At 39.2% G+C, this 22,450-nt stretch overlaps 2 protein-coding genes across 2 annotated transcripts; both read left to right on the forward strand.

Moving 5' to 3' along the window:
- Positions 1-7,559: 7,559 nt before the first annotated feature.
- Positions 7,560-16,420, forward strand: pah (phenylalanine hydroxylase). Its single transcript, XM_079582943.1, has 13 exons — positions 7,560-7,737; positions 8,408-8,527; positions 10,556-10,739; positions 12,460-12,548; positions 12,966-13,033; positions 13,128-13,324; positions 13,913-14,048; positions 14,117-14,186; positions 14,258-14,314; positions 15,152-15,247; positions 15,619-15,752; positions 16,015-16,130; positions 16,205-16,420. Exons 1-13 carry the CDS (start codon positions 7,672-7,674, stop codon positions 16,246-16,248), a joined length of 1,377 nt encoding a protein of 458 aa, XP_079439069.1. The 5' UTR covers positions 7,560-7,671; the 3' UTR covers positions 16,249-16,420.
- A 1,722-nt stretch (positions 16,421-18,142) lies between these two features.
- th2 (tyrosine hydroxylase 2) lies at positions 18,143-21,362 on the forward strand. Its single transcript, XM_079582942.1, has 12 exons — positions 18,143-18,471; positions 18,660-18,834; positions 18,906-18,994; positions 19,077-19,144; positions 19,221-19,271; positions 19,351-19,496; positions 19,576-19,711; positions 19,790-19,859; positions 19,927-19,983; positions 20,642-20,737; positions 20,817-20,950; positions 21,141-21,362. Exons 1-12 carry the CDS (start codon positions 18,244-18,246, stop codon positions 21,301-21,303), a joined length of 1,413 nt encoding a protein of 470 aa, XP_079439068.1. The 5' UTR covers positions 18,143-18,243; the 3' UTR covers positions 21,304-21,362.
- The last annotated feature ends 1,088 nt before the right edge of the window (positions 21,363-22,450 follow it).

Here is a 22,450-nt window from a genome sequence, read left to right on the forward strand (position 1 = left end):
TACACTTCATGATGAATAAAGTTGCGCTTTATTGAAACGCTTTCTTCCTGTGTGTTTTTTTTTTTTTTTTTTTTTTTTTTTTTTTAATTAAATATATAACTTTATTCAATACATTTACAAAGTATGTAAACATATAAGGAAAAAAAAACAACAGAGAAAAGAAAAAGAGAAAGAAAAAGAAAAAGAGAAAAGTACTAAATATCCCGCGCCCAAACCGTTTACACCTTGTGTATAAAGCATTTTTACAAAGCTATATAGAAGACATATATACAAAGGGTCTCAAGTAGTTTCTACCACACGCAACAATATTTACAGATGATAATGTCAATATTAATATTAGTAAGTACAATTCCATTCACATAAAAGAAAAAAGGAATTCTACGTACATTCAATTAACACTCAAGATAAATTCATGTAATGGATCCCATGTTTCAAGATAATCGGATTCCTGATTGTATAATCTAAAAGCCGTTTTTTCCACTGATATCGTCTCCATAGCATGCGCGTACCAGTCGTAATGAGTCGGACAGTCATTGTCTATCCATTTTTTTTAAATTATTCTTTTGGTTATAATGCATAATGATAGAAATGCATTCTTTTTCGTTGATGAAGCATTACTAAATTGATGTAGGTCTCCAAGGATGCAAGTTTGCGGAGTCATTGGAATATCAATATGTAGATATGACATGGCTTCATTTGTTGTTTTTGTCCACAACTCCTTTATCATTGGGCATTCCCACAAAAGATGAACCAAGGTTCCCTCAGCTGCCTGACATTTTATACATAAATTAGTATCTACAGCACCCATTTTAAACAATTGGGAAGGTGTATAATACAGCCTGTTCAAGATTTTAAATTGACTCAGCTTATTTTTGCTGCATCTAAAAGGTCGCCTGGCATTCTTCCAGATGTCATTCCATGATAAATCGTCCTCCTGAATGTTTAGATCATTGGTCCATTTCCTAATACACATATCGTTTGCATTTTTAGTATGATGTTCATTTAAGATTCTATATATTTTTTTAACTGTTTTCTTAGTTTCATCTTGATTGAAAAGTGCATCTTCCAATTGATGGGTGCCATAAGTCATGTTTTCAAAAGATACACAATTTTTTACTGCAAATTTTAAAGATATGTAATTTAAGAAGTTATTTTTGGAGACATTATATTGATCAACTAGAGTAGTAAATGTTTTAAAGGAACTCTCATGAATAATATCTTGAAGCTGAGTAATGCCTATGTCTTTCCAAGTAGCCCATTTTATAATCTTTTTATTGATTGTGAAATTAGAATTATACCAAAGAGGCTGATTCACAGATGTAGCTGATTTGATTCCAAGTATTTTTTGACATGACTTTAAAATATTAAAGGTGGCTTCAATAGGGCTTTGTTTTAATTCATGTGGTAATTTTTTTATGTAATATAGGCTTTCCACTTCAATATCAAATTCCATTAGTAGGTTTTTTTCTATTTTGACCCAGTCTTTATCTGCAGTGTGATGGAACAACTGGCTTGCTTGTTCACATCCAAAGGAGAGAAAGTAATGTTGGAAGTTTGGCAGCTGTAATCCTCCTTTGGATTGCAAGTTAGACAATCTTAGATAAGAACATCTAGCAGCTTTCCCACGCCATATAAAATTTGAGATTATTGTATGCAATTTCTTAAACCATGTTTTATTAATTGTAACGGGCAACATTTTCAATATGTAGTTAACTACTGGAAGTATACTCATTTTAATTATATTCACTCGACCCCAGAGCGATATCTGGAGATGTGACCAGCGCTCCAGTTTAGATTCTATCTTATTCCTTAGGTGTTTAAGATTTATATCTCTGCTTAGGTACAGATTTGATGTGATATGTAAACCTAAATATGTTAGATATGTAAACCTAAATATGTAGATCTAAATTTGACAATAAATCCAAATATTGATAAAACAGGCAAAATTATTAGACCCAAGAAATCTGTTTTTTCTCTCCTAAAAGCAATGCAGACTCTTAACCTGGTAGATATCTGGAGAACGTTGCATCCAGAGGAGAGAGATTTCACTTTCTATTCTAACAGGCATCATTCCTTTTCGAGAATTGATATGTTTTTAGTTCCTAAAGCAATTGTAGAAAATACTCATGCAAAAATTCATCCAATAATTATCTCTGATCATGGTCCAATTCAAATTGATGTAAGTCTAATGCCAGATTCTAATCAACCTAGGCAATGGAAAATAAATGCATCTTTATTGGAAAGTGACGAATGTAAATTACAATTGAAAGAATTTATTTCAGACTTCATAAGAAATAACAAGGATTCGGTATCTGACATGTCTACAATATGGGAAGCACTTAAATGTTGTGTAAGGGGAGAACTTATCAGGATGGCAAGCTTAAAGAACAAAAAACAACGTGCTGAAGAAAATAAATTAATGACCGAAATAAAACAATTACAGAATTCCTTGTCCCAAAAGTATTGTCAGGATACATGGATCAAGCTTTGTAAGAAAAGATTGGAGTATGATAATATAATAAGACAAAAGGTGGAATATAAATTAAATAGATCCAAACTGAAATTTCATGAGCATGGTGAACAAGCTGGAAGGCTCCTTGCATTGAGGTTAAGAAAGCAGATGACCAGAAATGATATATCCAATATTAAATTGCCAAATGGTAACATTTCTGCAGACTCAAGAGAAATAAATAAAGTATTTAGAGATTTTTATGAAAACTTATATAAACCAGAGAACGATCACGATATAAAGGAAATCCAGACATATTTGGATGGAATTCAACTTCCAACATTAGCAGAGGCTGATAAAAAAGCTTTAGAGAAACCTATTCAGGTGGAGGAAATCCAAAAAGCAATAACAATGTTTGCAAAAAACAAGTCTCCTGGCCCGGATGGGTATAACGCTGAATTTTATCAAATATTTAGTGATGATCTCTCACCTCTATTATTAGAAATGTATCAATCATCTTTCAATAATCAATGCTTCGCTCCAACATTCAATTTTTCTCACATCACTTTAATACAAAAAAAGGACAAAGATCCATTGGACTGCAGAAACTATCGCCCTATATCCATTGCTAATATAGACAATAAAATATTGGCAAAAATTGTAGCAACTCGCTTACAAACGGTCATTGGAAAAATAATACACACTGACCAAGCTGGCTTTATGAAAGGTCGGCACTCATCTGATAATACAAGGAAATTATTTAATGTTATACACCGTGCCAGAAGCCTTCCTTACTCAGCGGCCGTCTGTACCATTGATGCAGAGAAGGCTTTTGACCGTATAAATTGGTCATTTTTGTTCTGTACATTGCACAAGTTTGGATTTGGCATTAATTTTATACAGTGGATTAAAATGCTCTACACAAAGCCTATAGCTTCAGTCAAGACAAATAACCTGATCTCAGAAACATTTACTTTAAGAAGAGGAACAAAACAGGGTTGTCCTGCCTCTGGGCTATTATTCAATCTGGTCATTGAACCATTAGCAGCAAAAATAAGAAGTGAAAGTAACATTCATGGCATAACAGTTGGACGTCAGTACAATAAATTATCACTGTATTGTGATGATATAATTGTATACCTGTCTCATGTGGACTCTTCTTTAGAATGTATTAATGAGGCCATCAATCAATATGGGGGCTTATCAGGATACAAAGTTAATTGGGAAAAATGCGAAATATTACCATTAAATAAACATTGTAGGAAATCGCTGATTCAAAACTCCAGAATTAAATGGAAAGAAACAGCAATAACATATCTTCCTGTGTGTTGATCCTGGGAGAGTTTTTTGTCTGGGCCATGTGGAGCCAGGATATGGCCAGTGTTTTGAGTGACTTTTGGGTGTAAAATTCAATTATAAAGCCACAGAACGTGTCCGTTGTAAGCAGCGGGCGCACGGCTGGCTGTTCTCAGCATGCAGCAAAGAGGTTAAGAACAACAGAAAGGCCTCCATTATCCCGAGTGAGAACAGCCCATGTGGCTGCTGTATGGCCCCACTCTCATTCACTCTTCTACAACAGGACTGCTAAGACCCAAAGTTTTATTCTCTCCCCCTTGTGCTTTACACAGTCAAAAAGAGGAGGCACAAAGCTGCTGGAGGCTGGAGTGGATTCTTCAGGACCCCTGTGGATGGCGCAACATTCACAGAAGTCTATCAACTCCACCATCAATCATCATGAAAGCACAATTACAAATCAAAAAACTCTATAACATGGTCTTTTGTATGAACTACCTGTATTACTTTTTAGCTAAGTCAGCAACAAGTAGCAAAAACACTTTCATTACAATAAATAAATGAACACGTGTTTAAAACGGAATTAAATGTGTCATCACATCTGGTTAATCATGAGTAAAAGAATGGATTCTTAGTAGTGCTGGAGTACAGACACTACTACTACTCTCACTACTACTACCCACTACTACTCAGTCAACTTACTGAAGTGTTTGTTGTGGAAAATACTTAAGTAGCTATTTAGGGAAGAAAGTACAAATCCGTCTAAATAAGTGTTATGAAAAATAACTTTGCATCTTCAAAAACAGTGCACCCAAATTCCCCTCTGAATAAACAGGACAGGGAGAAACTTTCTTGCCATGAGTCAGTGGCATTTGACAGAACATGCGCCACCTACAGTTCACAGAGTGCTAAGTATATCTTTTCTATGAAAATTTTACCCTTGTCTGTCGAGACACAAAATGAAGCCTTTTACTGCCCCCTTGTGGATCCTGTGAGAGCTCGTTTAAAAGCACTATAGGTACAGCGACACACAGTGAAGATAGTTGTTAAAGCAGACTTTCCTCTGCTCTTTGTCCACCACCACAAGGGCTGGGTATGGTTACAATTTTTACGATATCGGTGCTTTAAAGGAGCTATACCTGATTTTACTTATAGAATTGGAATGAAAATTATATTTTCCTCTTTCCTATTGTAAACTCAAACTCAAAAGTTTGTGGGGAAAACAGCACCTACAACATTTGTATCAATTTCATGAAATTTCAGGCTATTTTTCTAGCATATTTGTGAACGTGACCCTGAAAAGTGACCCTGCAAGTTGGGAATTGTGCCGATAAACTTGTTCCTGTAAAGAATTTGGATGCTACAAATATATTAGGAAAGTTATGAATGAGTTTGGACAACAACGAACATTTTAATTTAGTGGCTTCCCCTTTCATTGTTTGCAATCAAAATAATCACGATTAACGATACGATCGGTTTACTATACCGATACCTGAACAATAAGTTTTTCAATATCTATACTAAAATATATAGACATTGTCATCTAGAACCAAAAAACAGAACAGATGTTCTGTTTTTGTTCAAACAGAATCTGGAAGTCCCAAAGGATCTTGGCTCGGTCATTCTCTACCACCTTTGGAGGTGTTTCCCACTTGGACCTTCCAGCCCATACTAAGGGTCTTTGCATAGTCTTAGTCTCCACCTGGGGTCTTGTCTGGTGTGATAGATCTGGGCCTCTATTGCTCTGGTGCTCAAGGCCTGCTCCTGTGCAGCCGAGATGAGTGCCTCTGTGCTGTCCTTCAGTCCAGCCATTGATATATACCAAGTGGCTGGCATAGTGTACAGGAACATCTGTGCAGAGTTTGGGCTGGAAACCCCAAGCTCAATGTCGGAAACACCTCCAAAGGTGGTAAAGAATGACTGAGCCAAGATCCTGTAGGACTTCCAGATACAGACAGACAGACAGAATGATGATGGCGAACCAACCGGACATTGTGGTGGTGGACAAAGAGCGAAAAGGAAAAGCAACATGAGGAACTAGAGAAATACCAGGGGCTCAGAGGAGGGTGGTGCCCGTGGTCATTGGAGCACTCGGGGCAGTGAAGTTGTAAATTGTGTATTTGTCGCCTGCCAAGGGACTACAGATAGAAATGAGCATTTCAGGTATGATCTGGCATATTTACAGTGCACATGTGCAGCTGTTCATTAATATGCACTGTCCCTATCACATAAATACATGACTAAATAAATAAATAACATTCTAGAATTTGGAGACATAATTTCAAGTAGAGAGTGAAAAAAAAGAGTTCATTGGCGAGAGGAATAAGATGTAACTTAATCACAGTTTTTTGCTTCAGGTGGATAAAGACAGTCATTTCAGATCATTTGCATTTTGAGAGTTGAAAGTTTTACTGTAGCATTCTTATACACGATGGCGCAGTGGTTAGTGCTTGTGCTTCCCAGCACGAAGGTCCTGTGTTCTATTCCCACCTGGACGGGGGCCCTTATGTGTGGAGTTTGCATGTTCTCCCTGTGACTGCGTAAGTTTCCTACTCTGGTTCCCCCACAATCGGTCAGGATGAATGAGAGTGTGTTCAAGAGTGCGAGTGCAGGACAACCGATGCAAAATAGCCCATGGCTACAATCTATGTGTCGTGTTCATTAACATGTATTTGTCTGAACCAAACAAACCAATGACAAAACCCTCTTGTTTGCAGATTTGTTTTGGTCTTAGTTTTTGTCTACCTCTGTCATTACTGGGACAATCCACATGAAAGGAAAGCTGTCTCGTTCAGTAGTACATATAACTTAAGGTCCAATTATTTTCTCTGAAATGCATCCAAAAGTGGTGACAATATTCAAAAACATGTGCGTGATGTTGGCCAAAGGACTTCCAGGAAAAAGCTTTGAAAATGTGAAAATATTATGGCGGGTTTGTTACATCCACTACCAAATAATGATCAGATACACATTTGTCAATTTTCTATTTGGAGATTTCTTATAGCTGTCTCTCGCCCATACAGTTGTATTCCCTGCCCTCCCCTTTTATTTTTGGAGATTTCTTTGAAAATATATATATTTTTTAAGCATCGACCAATATCAATATAGGCCACAATGGCCCCTGCGCTTCATCTGAGATTATGACATCACCGAATTCTAGAACGTGAACGCGCGTGTTGGGAGGATTTAGTCCCAGAAAACTGAAACTTGACTTAAAATGTATTTAGTAACATATCCCACTACTTTGTCCAATCAGAGTATTGCATTCTGAACACATAGAATACATCCACATTTTTGCATAATACTGTGGCGGGATTATCAAACACGTAGGCTACACTTGTTACCCCGCCTGTTACGACCTTATTCACCATTCATGAGGAATACTACATAAAAGCACTTTGCACTTTTGCCCACAACCCAGAATGATATAGAGATAATCTTTAAAAAATACTATTCTCGGTGAGTATTTTAAACGTAGCCTATTCTATTACCAACACTGTCTGACTAATCAATTTCACTCACCTCGAAAGTCTCCAGATCACACAACGGCTCAAGTGAAACACTGCTGCTTTGTTTACTTTTTAACACGGGAAATCGTGGATATAAAGCAGAACATTGGGTGACTTAGATCGTAATATTTCTTTTCTTAAAAAGCAAAGTTCTGCGCACCCCAAAGGTACTAGACATTCATCATGATGCAAAACCGTGACGAGGAAAAACCCAAACCCGCCGACGGAACAACCAGGACCAGATGTGCCAGTGCAATTCAGTTTCACAACAAGCGTCGCGTGACATACCGATGCTCAAGGGGTGTGGTGTCACGTGGTCCTGCGTTAAACTGAGGTGTTATTTAAACAGGAGGTGCGTTACCCAAACTTTACAGAAGCCTCTCTCAGCACCGGACTCACCCTTCAGCAGAACAGCACAGGATGGACGCTGCCTACAAGAAGATTAATGGGGACCATCAGCCACAGGAGGAACCTGCTGGGACTCGGGTAAAACAGCCTCTATGTTTTATAGGTTTACTGGATTATGCTTATTTAACACCACTGACGTTAGGGTTGGAAGCACGAGCCCCCACTTCCACATTTTGTATGCGAAATAGCAAATAGTCAATAAAACAAAATAACTATGCTGTAAACAGGCATGTGTTCACAGTGTTGTACCTATAGCTGTAATTGTTCTTCATTTCTGGTGCATGGAGCTCACTAGAATACTCTCAGACTACTTTTATAATGACATTCTATTTATTTATTTCTCTATTCACATTTTTCTAATTTGAACCAAGTACCCCAAACCGAATCCTTGAGTACCCCTGTTAGGGAAACATTGTTAAATTAAGTAATTTGATGGACTGAAAAGATGAAAGGTTTGGGACCAGCATAATATAAAACAGATTTGAACTGGATTTCATGCATAGTTTGAGATGGTGACTCTTTAACATCCACATTGGGGTGGAAGCTTTCCTGCAACCAGTTATTCTATTATAAATCTCACACTCATACTGAATGCTAATATTTTGATGAGTGAAGTGATCATGATTACTTTTATGACTTTATTTTTATGAGCTCATGACGATTCATGAATTGAAATATCTGCTGTTGCTTTGAGGCTACAAAGTATGCATTTTAATCATACGGAATGCACTTCATTCTCGCTGTACAGAAGAGAAGAGGGTCCATGTATCTGGAGGAAGAGACTGATAAGACGTCTGAAGTCATCTCTTGCATCTTCTCCCTGAAAGAGGAGGTTGGAGCTTTGGCCAAGGCTCTAAAACTGTTTGAGGTAACGGCTGTTTGCTTTCTTATCCATAAATTACTAATGGCATCTATAAAAATAAGGGAATTGTGAACTGATCAACCTCAGTCACTATTTAGAAGTGAATTTAAGTTCTTACAACACAGTGACGGACGCCTTCCATAATATGACTCAGTCTTGAGTGAAATGTGCAGACCTATGTTTTACTGCTAATTTAAAACCAAATCCAAAGAAATAATAGTATGCCCTGAATGATAATAGTGCACGTAGGTGAAAATCTCTATTTTTTTTGTTGTTAAACTTGGTTTATAACCCCTTTGGTATTGTCAAGTGTGGTCATAGCCTTTGCTGACCCTTGACAAACTTTGCTTATCTTTAATGTTTGTCTCTCTTTAGAGCACACACACACATAAAATCAATGTCAATATCAAGGTCATGAAAACAATTACGTTATGACGCTCTGGAAAAAAAACTACGTATGTTGTACTCACTGTGGGTCAAACAACATTAATAATTTACACATTTGTAAACATCTGTAAAGAGTTAAATTACACATATTTGGAAAGCATGTGTAGGAGGCTTTTAGGTAAAGACACATATTTGTGATGGTAAGATTTTGTGTGTTCATTTTGGGGGAAGGGTTTGTGGGTGGACAGTCTACAATCAATAACAATGTGCCAAAATCTGTTCCCCAAATGCACCAGTAAACAGCAACTTTAAACCTATGAGCGTCCTCTTTGCCGGTCCTCCCCTGCTCCACCCCCTTCTCATCTCCCCTCTCTGGTTTGTCCATAAAACAAGCCAAATGATCCCGTACAAAAAACAACAAAACTGCAAGACATTCTTGTAACCTTACCAAAACACACAAGCGATGTTAAATATTGTCAGATTTTGTGTCTGCTTTGATGACAGTTTGATGTTGAATAGTCTGTCATTTGCCTAAAGACAGGTTTGTAGACAGTATGACTAATTTGCCTTATGTTAACCTGCTGGTCGTTTCTGTGCCCATGTGACTAGTGGCTGGGTGTCATGTGAAAACCCAAATCCCATTGTCTGAACGGGACATAGTCTGAGTGACGCCTCCAGGGACAGCTCACGAGCTGCTTTAGGTATTACTGCTAAAGCGGACTATAGCACTTGGTTTGCACAAAGCCATGTGTCCTCTTAATCGAAAATAGGATACTATGAATGAAAAATATATATTATAAAATAGTGGCAAAAAGCTTCATCTGAATCATAATCTTTGAAGAGTAAGAAGTAGTGTGAATGCAGTGATTCAAAGACAAAACACTTCTATTTGTTGTCAAATATGTTGCATACCTGGACGTTTTTTTGTTGTTTTGTAAGCCCTCCCCAGGGACATAGGAGCACATGGACTTTTGAAAGCAGTGATAAACACAATCTGATCCAGATGGTAAAAAGAGGAGGCCCCACTCACGCCCTCTTGCTCATTTAGCCTATAGTGAGGAGAGAGCCACATACTCCCTCTTACAATGACAAAGCATATTTTATAATTATGGTATAAAACAATGTGGTTGCCTGCAAAAGTCACGCGTCAGTCTTCTAACAAAACAGAAAAAGATTATTTTTTTAAAGAAAAGATATTTGCACCCGATTCTATTCAAAACAAAATCAGGATGCTTTTCTTATTGCTGTTGTACAGTGGCAAGAAATTCAGAAATAAAAGACTGCTGTTGACCATTTGATTGTACTTATGCTTTCACCATCAGACCATTACAGTCAGCTGTAATATACTTCTTTTAATTTATTTATTTTTTATTTATTTATTTATTTGATAGGGACATGTGTGAACAATAAACATGTACCACACTACAACATTTATAGCCAAGGCTAATTTGCAATGTCCGTCCCTAATACACTGCTTTGTATACCATTTTTATGCACACAGTATTTGTTTGGCTGAGCTGGCACATAGAAGGTTCAGGCAGTTCTGACCCTATGTTCTGGTCCCTGGTCATAATGGAAGAGACTTTTAATGCCATCTAGTGGCGGAATAAAAGCAGTACAAACTTTTGAGATCATCTTTTGTTGTAGGTGAAAGGAATCAACCTGATGCACATCGAGTCTCGTCCCTCCCGCTCGAACAAAGAGCAGTACGAGTTCTTCATCAGTGTGGACCCGTCCTGCTCCCAGGCTCTGGATGAGGCCATTGACAGCTTGCGCACACAAATCAGTGGCCATGTCCACGAGCTTTCACGAAACAAGAAGAAAGATACAGGTAGGAGCACATCAAGTACAAAACAACCGTGATTAAGATAAATAGCATATGTTTGGTGTTTTGAGAATTAAATGTAGCAAATGAAACTTACTGTATCTAAATAACCCAGACACAGGATGCTACAAGCAGAACCAAAAAAATCAGCAGAGCCAGTAACATTCAATCGAATCCACTTTATTTGTATAGCACATTTAAACGACAAAAACATTTCCAAGTGCTGCACATAAGAGCAAACAAAATCCTCTGCAACTAAAAAATAGTGCAGCTGAACAGTTTTGCTTAGCTTTGTGGGTACAGGACCGATGAGCAGTTGCTGACATGTGGCACTTCATATTGGCTGTTTCCAGAAATACACTGGTTTTGCTTTTGAGGCCAGTGGGGCTGGCATGAACAAAGTCACTTTGTGCCTCAGCAGCAGAAGCAGGATCGGAGCACAAGCTGAGGTCACGGTGAACAGAGGAGGATAGGGCCACCATGGACCTCAGTGATCTATGAGACAGGGTCAAGTGGATGAGAGGATATGTATGCAGTCTGTTTACAGAGGAGCCTGGCACACATTTGTTTGGGCCTTAGGCTGGACCACACGGCATTAATCTAGATTAATGATTCGGCCTCTCAGTTGTGAGCATAATGACCCATCTGAAGTCACAGACAGCCACCGAGACTTGTTCTGTTTAGAATCAAACAGGCGGGACGGTGGTGCAGCGGTTTGCACTCATGCCTTTTACCAAGACGAAAAAAGAAATTAAGTGCATATGACACTTGATTTTTTTTTGTTGCTAAAACATAGTTAAAGGAATAGTTCACAGTTTTTCCATACTGAGATATCTTCTTACCTGAACTTAGATGAGTTGATACATACCTGTCTAGTCTGTGTGCGTGCCCCTGGATGAGCTTACTTGCTTCTAACTTCACCCCATTTGGAGCTATAGGAATATACTGGGAGAGGCCAATGCTAAAACATCGTTGGTCCTTTTGTGTGACTGAGGGCACACAGTTCTTCCATACAGTGATATGTTCTTACCTGAGTGTAGACGAGTTGATATATACTGGTCTGGTCTTTGTGCGTGCCTGTAGAGGAGCATGGTAGCTTCCAACTTCACCCCGTTTGGAGCTAAATGAATACATTGGGAGAGGTCAAATGCTAACAAAATCTTTGTTCTTTTTGCGCGACTGAACGCACGCACAAAGACCAGACAGGTATGTAACACCTAGTCTAAGATCAGGTAAGAACATATCTCAGTATGGAAAAACGGTGAACTATTCCTTTAAAGGGACTGTATGTCTTTAAAAATGTTTCAATTAAGTATTTTCCTCCCCCTACATGTTCCAGCAATGTCCAAAGGTGTAGAATGAGCTCAGACCTATTCACCACTGCCTCTAAAATTCTGCACGGTCACTCAAAAAGGTTCCTTATTGGACACTGACAGGAAGTGACATATGTAGAGGTAAACAATTTTCAACCGTTGCCGTGCCAACCATGTGGTGTCAATGAGAAATGAATGAGTCAGAATTCTATGGAACTTTAATAAAAACTTTTCTTCCCAACTTTTCTTCATTAAATTGCCGCTTCACTGAAATTAAATAATGATTATTATTCACAACAGATGTCATAATTACGAAAGGATTAAAACCTGTCATATGCAGTTTAAGTGGCTCAAATTTTGCAGTGATAATAATAATCATATCAATAATAATAATAACTGTTATTATTCCATAGTGCCATGGTTCCCTAATGACATCCAAGACCTCGACCGTTTTGCCAACCAGATCCTTAGTTATGGCTCAGAGCTCGAGGCGGATCACCCGGTAAGGACTGACTCACTCATAATAACACTCTTATTGCTACATCCTGCGTGTTTGTGTATAGACCCACTCACATCTTATAAAAGGCCAGGCTGCAAAGACGACGCACTCCACCTTTTATTCTAATGGAAACTACCTGGGATCACAAATGGTCATTGCTTTAATTGAGCCCCTATAATTATAGATAATTGCTCTCTTTTACCACCATCATTAAAGCAAAATACAAGCTGAAAAACACCCTACAAAGGCTTTATTTGAATATGTATCTGCAGGCTCCTCTTAGAAACCGAGTGTAAAATGCTGTCAAAGGCCACAGGGCCCAGCTCGAAGCAGAGGATTTCCACTCTTTGATTTCGCTGTGATGAGACCTTGATCCGAAAATATACAATTCTAACGGAGCCTTTCTTCATGTTTTCCTAGGGCTTCACAGATTTAGTGTACAGAGCTCGCAGGAAGGAGTTTGCAGATATTGCCTACAATTATAAACAGTAACTATATAACTATTTATTTTGTATTGACCGTGTTTGAGCGTTACAAAGATTGAAGGCTGTTGAAGTAAAGTATTAAATCATCATCTTCCAGTGGGCAACCCGTTCCCCGAGTTGAGTACACAGAGGAGGAGAAGGCCACATGGGGCACTGTGTTTAAGGAGCTCAAGTCTTTGTACCCAACCCATGCCTGTCGTGAGCACAACCGAGTCTTCCCCCTTCTGGAAAAGTATTGTGGCTACAGGGAGGACAACATCCCTCAGCTGGAGGACGTGTCCCGCTTTCTGCAAGGTGAGTTTAAGATTTTAGGTTTGTCGGGTTCCAAGCTCTATTCAAAAGTTCTATTACAGTATTTTCCGGACTACAAGTTGCACTTTTTTTCATACTTTGGCATGGGGTGCGACTTATACTCAGGTGCAACTTATATATCAAAATATATAATTTCACATGTTTGCTGCCATTAGAGGGCGCTGTAGGCTTGTGTACCAGTGTCTGCTACTCCTGTACCACTGAAGATTTAAAAAATGGTAATCGAGCAGCAGAAAGAAAGTTTGTGAGGGACAGGCGAAAAGCAGAGGTTACTCTTACTGCAATGAAGAAAACAAAAAAAGCTTATTACGGGCTTAAAGCTAGATGGCCACAGCTAGAGGAATGAGTTTACAAATGAGAGCTTGAACAACGTGCTGCCGGGAGAGGCTTGTAAACGGTGCAGTTACGCCTCCATGCCCAGGTAGTTGCCAATGGTGCAACTTATTCTCTGGAGCGACTTATATATGCTTTTTTCTTCTTCATTACGCATTTTTTTGGCGGGTGCGACTTATACTCCGGAGCGACTTATAGATTAATAATAATTATATATTATTAATCCTCCGTCACTAGCATGCACTGGATTCCGACTTCGTCCAGTTGCTGGATTGCTCTCATCGAGGGACTTCCTGGCTGGACTTGCCTTCCGAGTTTTCCATTCGACACAATACATTCGTCATGGCTCCAGGCCCACGTACACCCCTGAACCGTAAGTGTTGGAGCAGACCATGTGCACTAAGGTTTTTTTCCTAATCTTTTACTGATTTAACTTTGCAGTGATGTCTGTCATGAGCTGCTTGGTCACGTGCCTTTGTTTGCTGATCCAGGGTTTGCTCAGTTCTCACAGGTAAGTTATTGTTCGTTTACTCAAATCTATCAAAACCTTCTGTATTTTCTTCAATTACTGTTCTGTTACAGGAAATAGGTCTTGCATCGCTCGGTGCTCCTGATGAGTATATTGAGAAACTTGCAACTGTAAGTAGTACCATTGTGTAAATATTGTAAATCTCATCAAAGAAATTCGGGGTAGCAAGTAGGGCAGGGGTGTCAAACATGTGGCCCATGGGCCAGATCCAGCCCACGAGATGATTTAATCCAGGCCCTGCCCTGTAGAGCATAAATTCCAGACAGAGTATGTTAAAAAAAAGTACGTCTCTAGCCCATTCCTGTGCGGAGTAATGAATTTTTAAAGATTAACCAAAATGCTCATTCCATCCACTCGGGAGCAGCTTAAATAAAAAAAAAGGAAAGATTTTCACACGTGTCTAGCAGAGGGAACTGATATAATAAGAGATCAGGATGTGAACAACACATTATAGCCATTTTGTATACAAGGCATGTCAATGCGTCTTACAAAAGAAGATATACAAAATTACAATCAGGTTAAAGTAGGCAAAGCACATGCATAAAAAAAGCATCAAGACATGGGAAATAGATGTACACCAGGGCAGGCGCTGGAATCATTTCTTGGGGACTGGAAGACGACCGGCCATTGACCGGGGGGGGAGCTGAGGAAACGTGTTGAGGCAGACGTCCAACGACGGGGGCGTGGTTAGGGGGGGTGTGCGTGTGCAGTTGTTTACAATTTGAAAGTCAGTGTTATGCAAAATATGAGCGAAGGAGCTCAGCCCTTATCTGGTTTAGCTCCGTGGCTTGGCCTTGGGCAGCTGTGGCTTCAATAACAGCTTACCACCACCACCGAGTGTGGAGTCAATGAATAACTACTACTATGTAGCACTTTGAGAAACAGTTAAAATGAAACAGAAATAATGACCAAAAACACTTCCACTTTTGACCAAGCTTTGTCCGTAGGTGTATTGGTTCACTGTGGAGTTTGGGCTGTGCAAGCAAGGCTCAGAGATCAAAGCGTATGGAGCTGGTCTGCTTTCATCTTTCGGAGAGCTGCAGGTAAATATAAACTGAAATCTTTAAAAGGTTCAAGGGGCTTCATGTTTGCATGTAAAATGTCCTCTTGACAGTATGTAGGACACGCTTATTAACTCAGTTGCATAAGCTCTTGGATGGAGGCACTAGGTTAGTGGTCCACTCAGGTTTATTGTGTCACTGGGGGAAGTCTGACCAACTCAACAGGGTTTACAAGGAAAATGGGGAAAGCATTAAGGTCACACTTACATCAGACTGTGTCAGAGGATGTGCACTCTAGCAAGCCATGAAAAAAACACCAAGGCGCTGATCACCCCGCACTTCCTGTTTGATCACTGAAACTTCTTTATAATAGAATAATAAATTATATAAACCACCTTTGTGTTTTGGTGCAGTACTGCCTGTCGGACAAGCCACAGCTAATGCCCTTTGAACCAGAAAAGACCTGTCTCCAGAAATACCCCATAACAGAGTATCAGCCCATTTACTTCATCGCTGAGACCTTCGAGGATGCCAAGGAGAAAGTCAGGTATTGTTCAATCCAACTAAAATACTGCTCCTTGACTAAGGCTGTGTGTCGTTTCATTTTTAACAATAGAGTCTATAAGTCTGGCTTACACACTATACCGTTGATTCTGACAATGTTTAAAAAGAAAATAGATAGATAGAATAGATAGATAGATAAAAAGCTCACGTTTAGGCCTCAATCCATTATTACCCTGCACTACAGTCGCCCACTACTTGTTGTACCCTTTTTTTACGCGTCACCAATTTAATTTGTCTTTCTACAGGAGATTTGCCAGCACAATTCCCCGGCCATTCACAGTGCGCTATAACCCATATACTCAGAGTGTAGAAGTACTGGATAACACACAGCAGCTCAGGAACCTGGCTGAGAGCATAAATGGTATGTGCCACGATATTCAGTTCACAAATGCAATGCAGCCATTTTTTTAAAACTTTGTTTATTTTCTTTCCTAGGTGAGCTGAGCAAACTGTGTGAAGCCCTGCGAAAACTAGAGTAATTTGTGGATACATCTATTCCACATGGTTTGCTGCTGGCTCTTGCCGTTATTGGTTGAAGCTTTCCAAATATTCTTGTATTATATCTAACCTACTGTATTAATTTTACTTAGCATTTAACCATATCAACTTTAATCATGACTCTCTGGCAATGTTTTTTTTTTTTTATATTCAAAGGAGAAATCAAATTCAAATAATTTCTGTCAATAACGTATTTTAAATCATTCTGTTAGTTAAAGTGCTTTATTCAATAAAGTTTATGCATGTTTTATTGAAGTCTGTTGCCTTGCTTTTCTAAACCAAAGTTCGTTTAGGTATAACTGGACATAGAGACAGTTTCACAGGAGGTTTGCTAAAAAAGAAGCAAATCTGGTAATGGAATACACTAAGACATTTTCAAGCATACTTATGCATTTTTGAATCACACTTTTGTCATTTAAGTGGCTTACAGTAAATATTAAATATCTTAAGGTAACGTGCGTTCGAAACGCAGGAATAAGTTCAACAAAGCCACACAATGCCTTCAATTTAATATATTGATTATCTCCAATTATTGCATAATTTAAACTTTTGACAGCTCTAATCACAATACTAAATTTTGTCATCTCTATAATTTTCATGTTCACAGAAACACCATATACAGTATCTATATTGATATTACATGTGTAGAGGGTAGCATGAAGTTATCCTTGATGCAGAATATCTTATTTGAGACATGAGACAATATTTACAAAAATGTTCAACTAAGGATGAGAAAAAGCAGAAATGTATTTGTATTATTGTTGTGAAGCTTAAATTGTCGACTGAGTTACATGTTCTGGCCAGAAGAGCTAAGAAGAAGCTTCTCTCAGATACACCAGCTCATTCGACACAATTGGTCATTTATCAGTACTTGTTTTATGGGGTTACTAACATGGTGCCACAAACAGGGGACACATTGTCCATATTTATATAAACTGGAAGAGGACGAGTGTCTAACATATATCTCTGCGCACTGTCAGGAGGTTGGCTTCAGGGAACCTAAACTCTAGAAGAGTCCCTCTTTGAAAACGGCATAATGGCAAAGATTGTAAGACAGCCCGTGGATGGACAGTACGAGGCCACGTACCATAACAACACATTGTGGCTGGCTAAGAACATCACCTCAGACCCCAGCCATGTTCTGAACCAGGGCGGCGGTACTGTATGCCACGCTTTAATAAGGTCAGATTGAGGAACTCCTTTGTTCATCAGTCCAACACTTGAGGTGTGTTTGACATACACACTGATAGCTATGTGGAAAAGTCCCTCACACTCACCCATTTCCAATGACCTGGGCTGAGAAAATCAAAGTCTGGACATGTCTATCTAAGGAATTCCATTGAAAACTTGGGGCAACCATACTAATACCAGTTCTACTGACTGGATACAATAGAGAGAGGTTCTGTGTTAAAGAATGTGCTCAAATGTTTGCTAATGTTTTCTCTCACCTCATCAGCAGTTACATGGGTAAACGATTAATACAAAAATGATGACTAAAAGGGTGCCAGTAATTGTGACACCGTAAATTTTCAGTTTTTCAATCCTTTGAGTCTGGATTATATTTTTTTGTAGAGACCAGAGTATTGTGTAAATATTTTGAGTAGAATCATTAAAAATTCTGAAAGGTTTTTCCTTATTCTATATCAGGTATCCCAATATTTTTTTGAAATAATGCACTCATCTCATTTGGCTTTCATTGCTCAAAAGATTTTACCATACAAACACCATCTTACAATCGAAAAGATGCTTTATACAGACTCAAGCAATTACTTTTGATCAGTATGTGCCTATAACTGCTCTATTTTTATCACCAAAAGCCCTGTGTCCTCCGTGTGACGCAAAAGTCTAAAGAAAAAAAAAAAAACAATCATGCACTTGCGCAGCTCATTTCCATAACGTCTTCAGACACGGGGATATTTAACCGCTCACCGTAATGATTTGGTCTCATTGGAGCAGCACATCTGAGCTCTCACAGAATGAAGACAGAGGGGGTACCGGCAGTGCCCTTCAGCGGCAGGAAACAGAGCCTGATAGAGGACGCACGACGGGACCGCAGCAGCACCTCTTCCATCTCCCCGGAGCCATCCAGGTTTGGAGACAACTTTGTGTTTGAGGAGAAACAAGGCAAAGTCTCTCTCAACCTCCTCTTCACCCTAAACAATCAGAAAAATGCAGGCTTCTTCAAAACTGGAAAGATATTTGAAGTAAGTGAACATTATTCATGACTGACCCAATGCGCCTTTTTGGATGATGCTTTGTTTTCGAAGCCAAAGAATAGATAGAGAGATATATATTTACATTTTAATTGTTGTATATTTATTCTACATGATGGTCTATATTTCATGTTCATAGAGTTACAAGTGTAATTGTTTTTTTATTGTGATCCTTACAGACATTTGAGGCAAAGCTTCTTCATATTGAAAGTCGACCAGGGAGGAAGCAGAAAAACAGCGGCTCAGATCTTGAGTTTTTAATTAAATGTGAGGTCCACAGCTCTGACCTCGATGTGTTCTTAAACTCACTCAAGAAAGTGGCAGATGATGTGTGCACAATTCCGGAGGAAAAGGGTAAGATACACTTGAACCGTTATCTCATCTCCGAAGAAGCCCTATGACTTACTTTCTCTCTACCAATGCAGTTCCCTGGTTTCCCAAGCGGATTAAAGATCTGGACCAGTGTAACTCATTAATAACCAAATTTGATCCTGAAATGGACTGCGATCACCCTGTGAGCTCTTAACCTTTCTCATAACTTTCACATCAGAAGTGGAGGAAAATCTGTATTAATTTGTACTGTGTTTGTTTTTCAGGGTTACAGTGATTCAGAATATAGGAAAAGACGTGCATACATTTCTGAGCTTGCCTTTGGATATAAGCAGTAAGTCCATTTGTGAAATGCGTGTCTGCTGTAGGCCTATCTATTAATTTTGTTAAACATTTAAACTTTTTTCCAGGGGAGACCCTTTACCTTATGTGGAGTATACAGAAGATGAGGTATCCACATGGTAAAGCTTTTTACTGTAATATAAGAACGGTGCATTAATGTGGAGGTGTAAACTATAATGTTGTCATTTTGCCAAATAGGAGAGAGATTTACCTGAAGCTCCGCAGCATTTATCCAAGTCTGGCCTGTCGTCAGTTTCTAGAAGGTCTTCAGCAGCTTGAGGCAGAGTGTGGCTACAGCGAAGAGCGTATCCCTCAACTCAGAGACATCTCCGCATTTCTGAAAGGTGACCCCCTTACTAAAGATACTGTAGGCTATTGCATGGATTTCTAAACAGGCCTAACATTTTGTTTTTGTCTTGTCAGAAAAGACAGGGTTCCAGCTGCGCCCCGTGGCGGGACTCTTATCAGCCAGAGACTTTCTTGCCAGTTTGGCTTTCAGAGTTTTTCAGTGCACACAGTACATCCGTCACTCCTCTGCGCCCATGCACTCCCCTGAACCGTAAGTCAACTTGACATATAATAAACTGCCAATCTGTGGTCATTTTACAATTCAAAGACATGTTTTTCACTTTTACAGAGATTGCTGTCATGAACTGCTCGGCCATATTCCCATGTTGGCAGATAAAGAATTTGCACAGTTCTCGCAGGTAAGTTAACAAGATCGTTGAGCCAGAAAACTACTAGTCCTACTCCTACTAATATTACGTTTTCCAGGAGATTGGATTGGCCTCACTGGGTGCATCAGAAGAGGAAATAGAGAAGCTGTCAACAGTGAGTTTAATAGTCATAATTTATTATGAACCTAATGAGTTAAAGGAACAGGCCACCGTTTTTCCACCATATGTTCTTACCTGAGCTTAGACGAGTTGATTCATACCTGTCTGATCTTTGTGTGTGCACTCAGTCACAAAATGTGTTGCCTCTCCCAGCAAAGGTATGGCTCCAAACCGGGGTGACGTTAGAAGCTACCAAGCTGTTCCCTATTTAAATACAGTAATGTGAAACGTTACACGATCCAAGTCTAGTTACACAAAATTAAACATGTCGATTTTCTAAGCGGCTAAAAAGGGGATTGTGAGGCGTAACATCTGTACTTTTGTGTAACTAGACTTGGATCGTGTAAAGTTTCACGTAACTGTATTAAAATAGGTAAAAAAGGTGGAACAGCTTGGTAGCTTCTAACTTCACCCCAGTTTGGAGCTACACCTATGCTGGGAGAGGCTAAATGCTAACAACATTTGCGTGAGTGAGCGCACACACAAAGACAAGACAGGTATGCATCAACTTGTCTAAGCTAAGGGAAGAACATATCTCAGTATGGAAAAACGGTGGCCCATTCCTTTAAGTTAGTTGACTTTCAGGTCATGCTATAGTCTCTTGCTCCGTAGTGGAAGATGTTGGATGAACTATTGTGGTCCATCTTTTACAGTTGTACTGGTTTACTGTGGAGTTTGGACTCTGCAAACAGAACGGGACTGTCAAAGCCTATGGAGCTGGACTACTGTCCTCTTATGGGGAACTCATAGTAAGTGTGTTAGATAGACCAGACCCTTTTTGGTACTATACAAATTGCTGAAATGTATATGTATTTTTTTGCTGTGCAGTATGCCCTATCTAATGAGCCCAAGTATAAGCCATTCAATCCAGAGGAGACTGCGGTACAGCCATACCAAGACCAGACTTATCAACCTATTTACTATGTGTCTGAAAGCTTGGAAGATGCCAAAATTAAAATCAGGTAAGTGCACACAATTAAAACTTAGACAAGTGCAAACAAGGACTTTAAGTGGTGCATTGTGTACGAAATGAAGTTTATAGTGTGAAACTTACCCAATAATTTTGAGCAAATAGGTAAAGATGCAGGGTTAAACACTTATGTGCTGTTAGATTACATTGCAAAGTTACATTTGTGTTCTTTTTTTTAACAGGAGGTATGCAGCTGGTATCAAGCGGCCTTTTGCAGTGTGTTATGACCCATTTACATGCAGAGTGGAAGTACTGGACCAGCCCAGCAAGATCAAGACTGCCCTGAGTCAAATGAGGGAAGATCTGAGGACTCTACAGCATGCATTAGAGAAGCTCAGTGTGTAAGCCTACTGTAGCACTGTAGACAAATGTGTGTGCTGCTTACAATCCAAATTATGTGAACACAAAAATAAAGAAATATATTTTTACATGTGACTCTTTTTTTGTCATAAAGTGCCATCAGAGAGAATAGTATAACATTCCCTCTGATGGCTCTCACACATGTAAAGTAACTACAGCCACCTCCCCACCCGGGTCAGGGAAGATTCTCCTTTGAAGTTTTGCCTAGGCTTCTGTTTCTAAGGACCTGCCTGTTGTTTAGTACCAGGTACAACCACCAGATGGCGATAGTAAAAAAGAAATGTACCGGCGAGAGCAATGTGCATATCTGCTGCTCCCGTGTGGAGAACATTATGATTAGTTGCGTTGAGCGAGTACCTAGATGTGAAAGGTGCACACTCACTGGACAGCGGGTTCGGAGAGAGGAAAGTTGGGTAGCCGTCATTTTTGTTGACCGCTAATCAATGCGCAGCGCTCAAGTCTGGATTCCGAGATGTTGAATTGAATGCAATGAGCAGGCTGATTGTGATTTATATGGATTTTGGATGCTGGTTCACGTGAATAAAGTCAAAACAAAATGAGCCAAAAGTGAAGTTAATTTTGAGCTCAAACATAAAGGTCCCCTGTGAACAAACAGTTGCCTAACTCAGTGTTTTTCAACCTTTGTTGATCCAAGGCACTTTTATTCATTGAAATAATCACGAGGCACACAACCAGCAGAAAATGTTCTCATCAAAGTGTCTTGGCTAGGAACACCGTATAGTCTCACTAGCCACAATGCCTCAATATCACTAATTCTCTTGTCTTTTTAACTAGGCTACCTGATATGGAAGAGTATAATAGGTTACTCTGCCGATCACTAGACAGCATAGACACTCGAAAACGGTACATTATTTGTGGATAATAATGCATTTGTTTAAAAAAAAACAAAAAACAACAACAACTAGGTGAGATTGGATAATTTCCCAAGGCACACCAGACAATATCTCACGGCACACTAGTGTGCCACGGCACAGTAGTTGAAAAACACTGGCCTAACTAAATACATGCAACTATTTAGAATAAAAAAAGCTTCTCATTTTAATTAACTGTATCCATCCATCCATTCATCCATCCATCGCATTTGCGGCAGTCTGAGCAGAGATGCCCAGAC

The sequence above is a fragment of the Gobius niger genome (genome assembly GCF_951799975.1).
Source record: "Gobius niger genome assembly, chromosome: 2".
Lineage (NCBI taxonomy): Eukaryota > Metazoa > Chordata > Actinopteri > Gobiiformes > Gobiidae > Gobius > Gobius niger.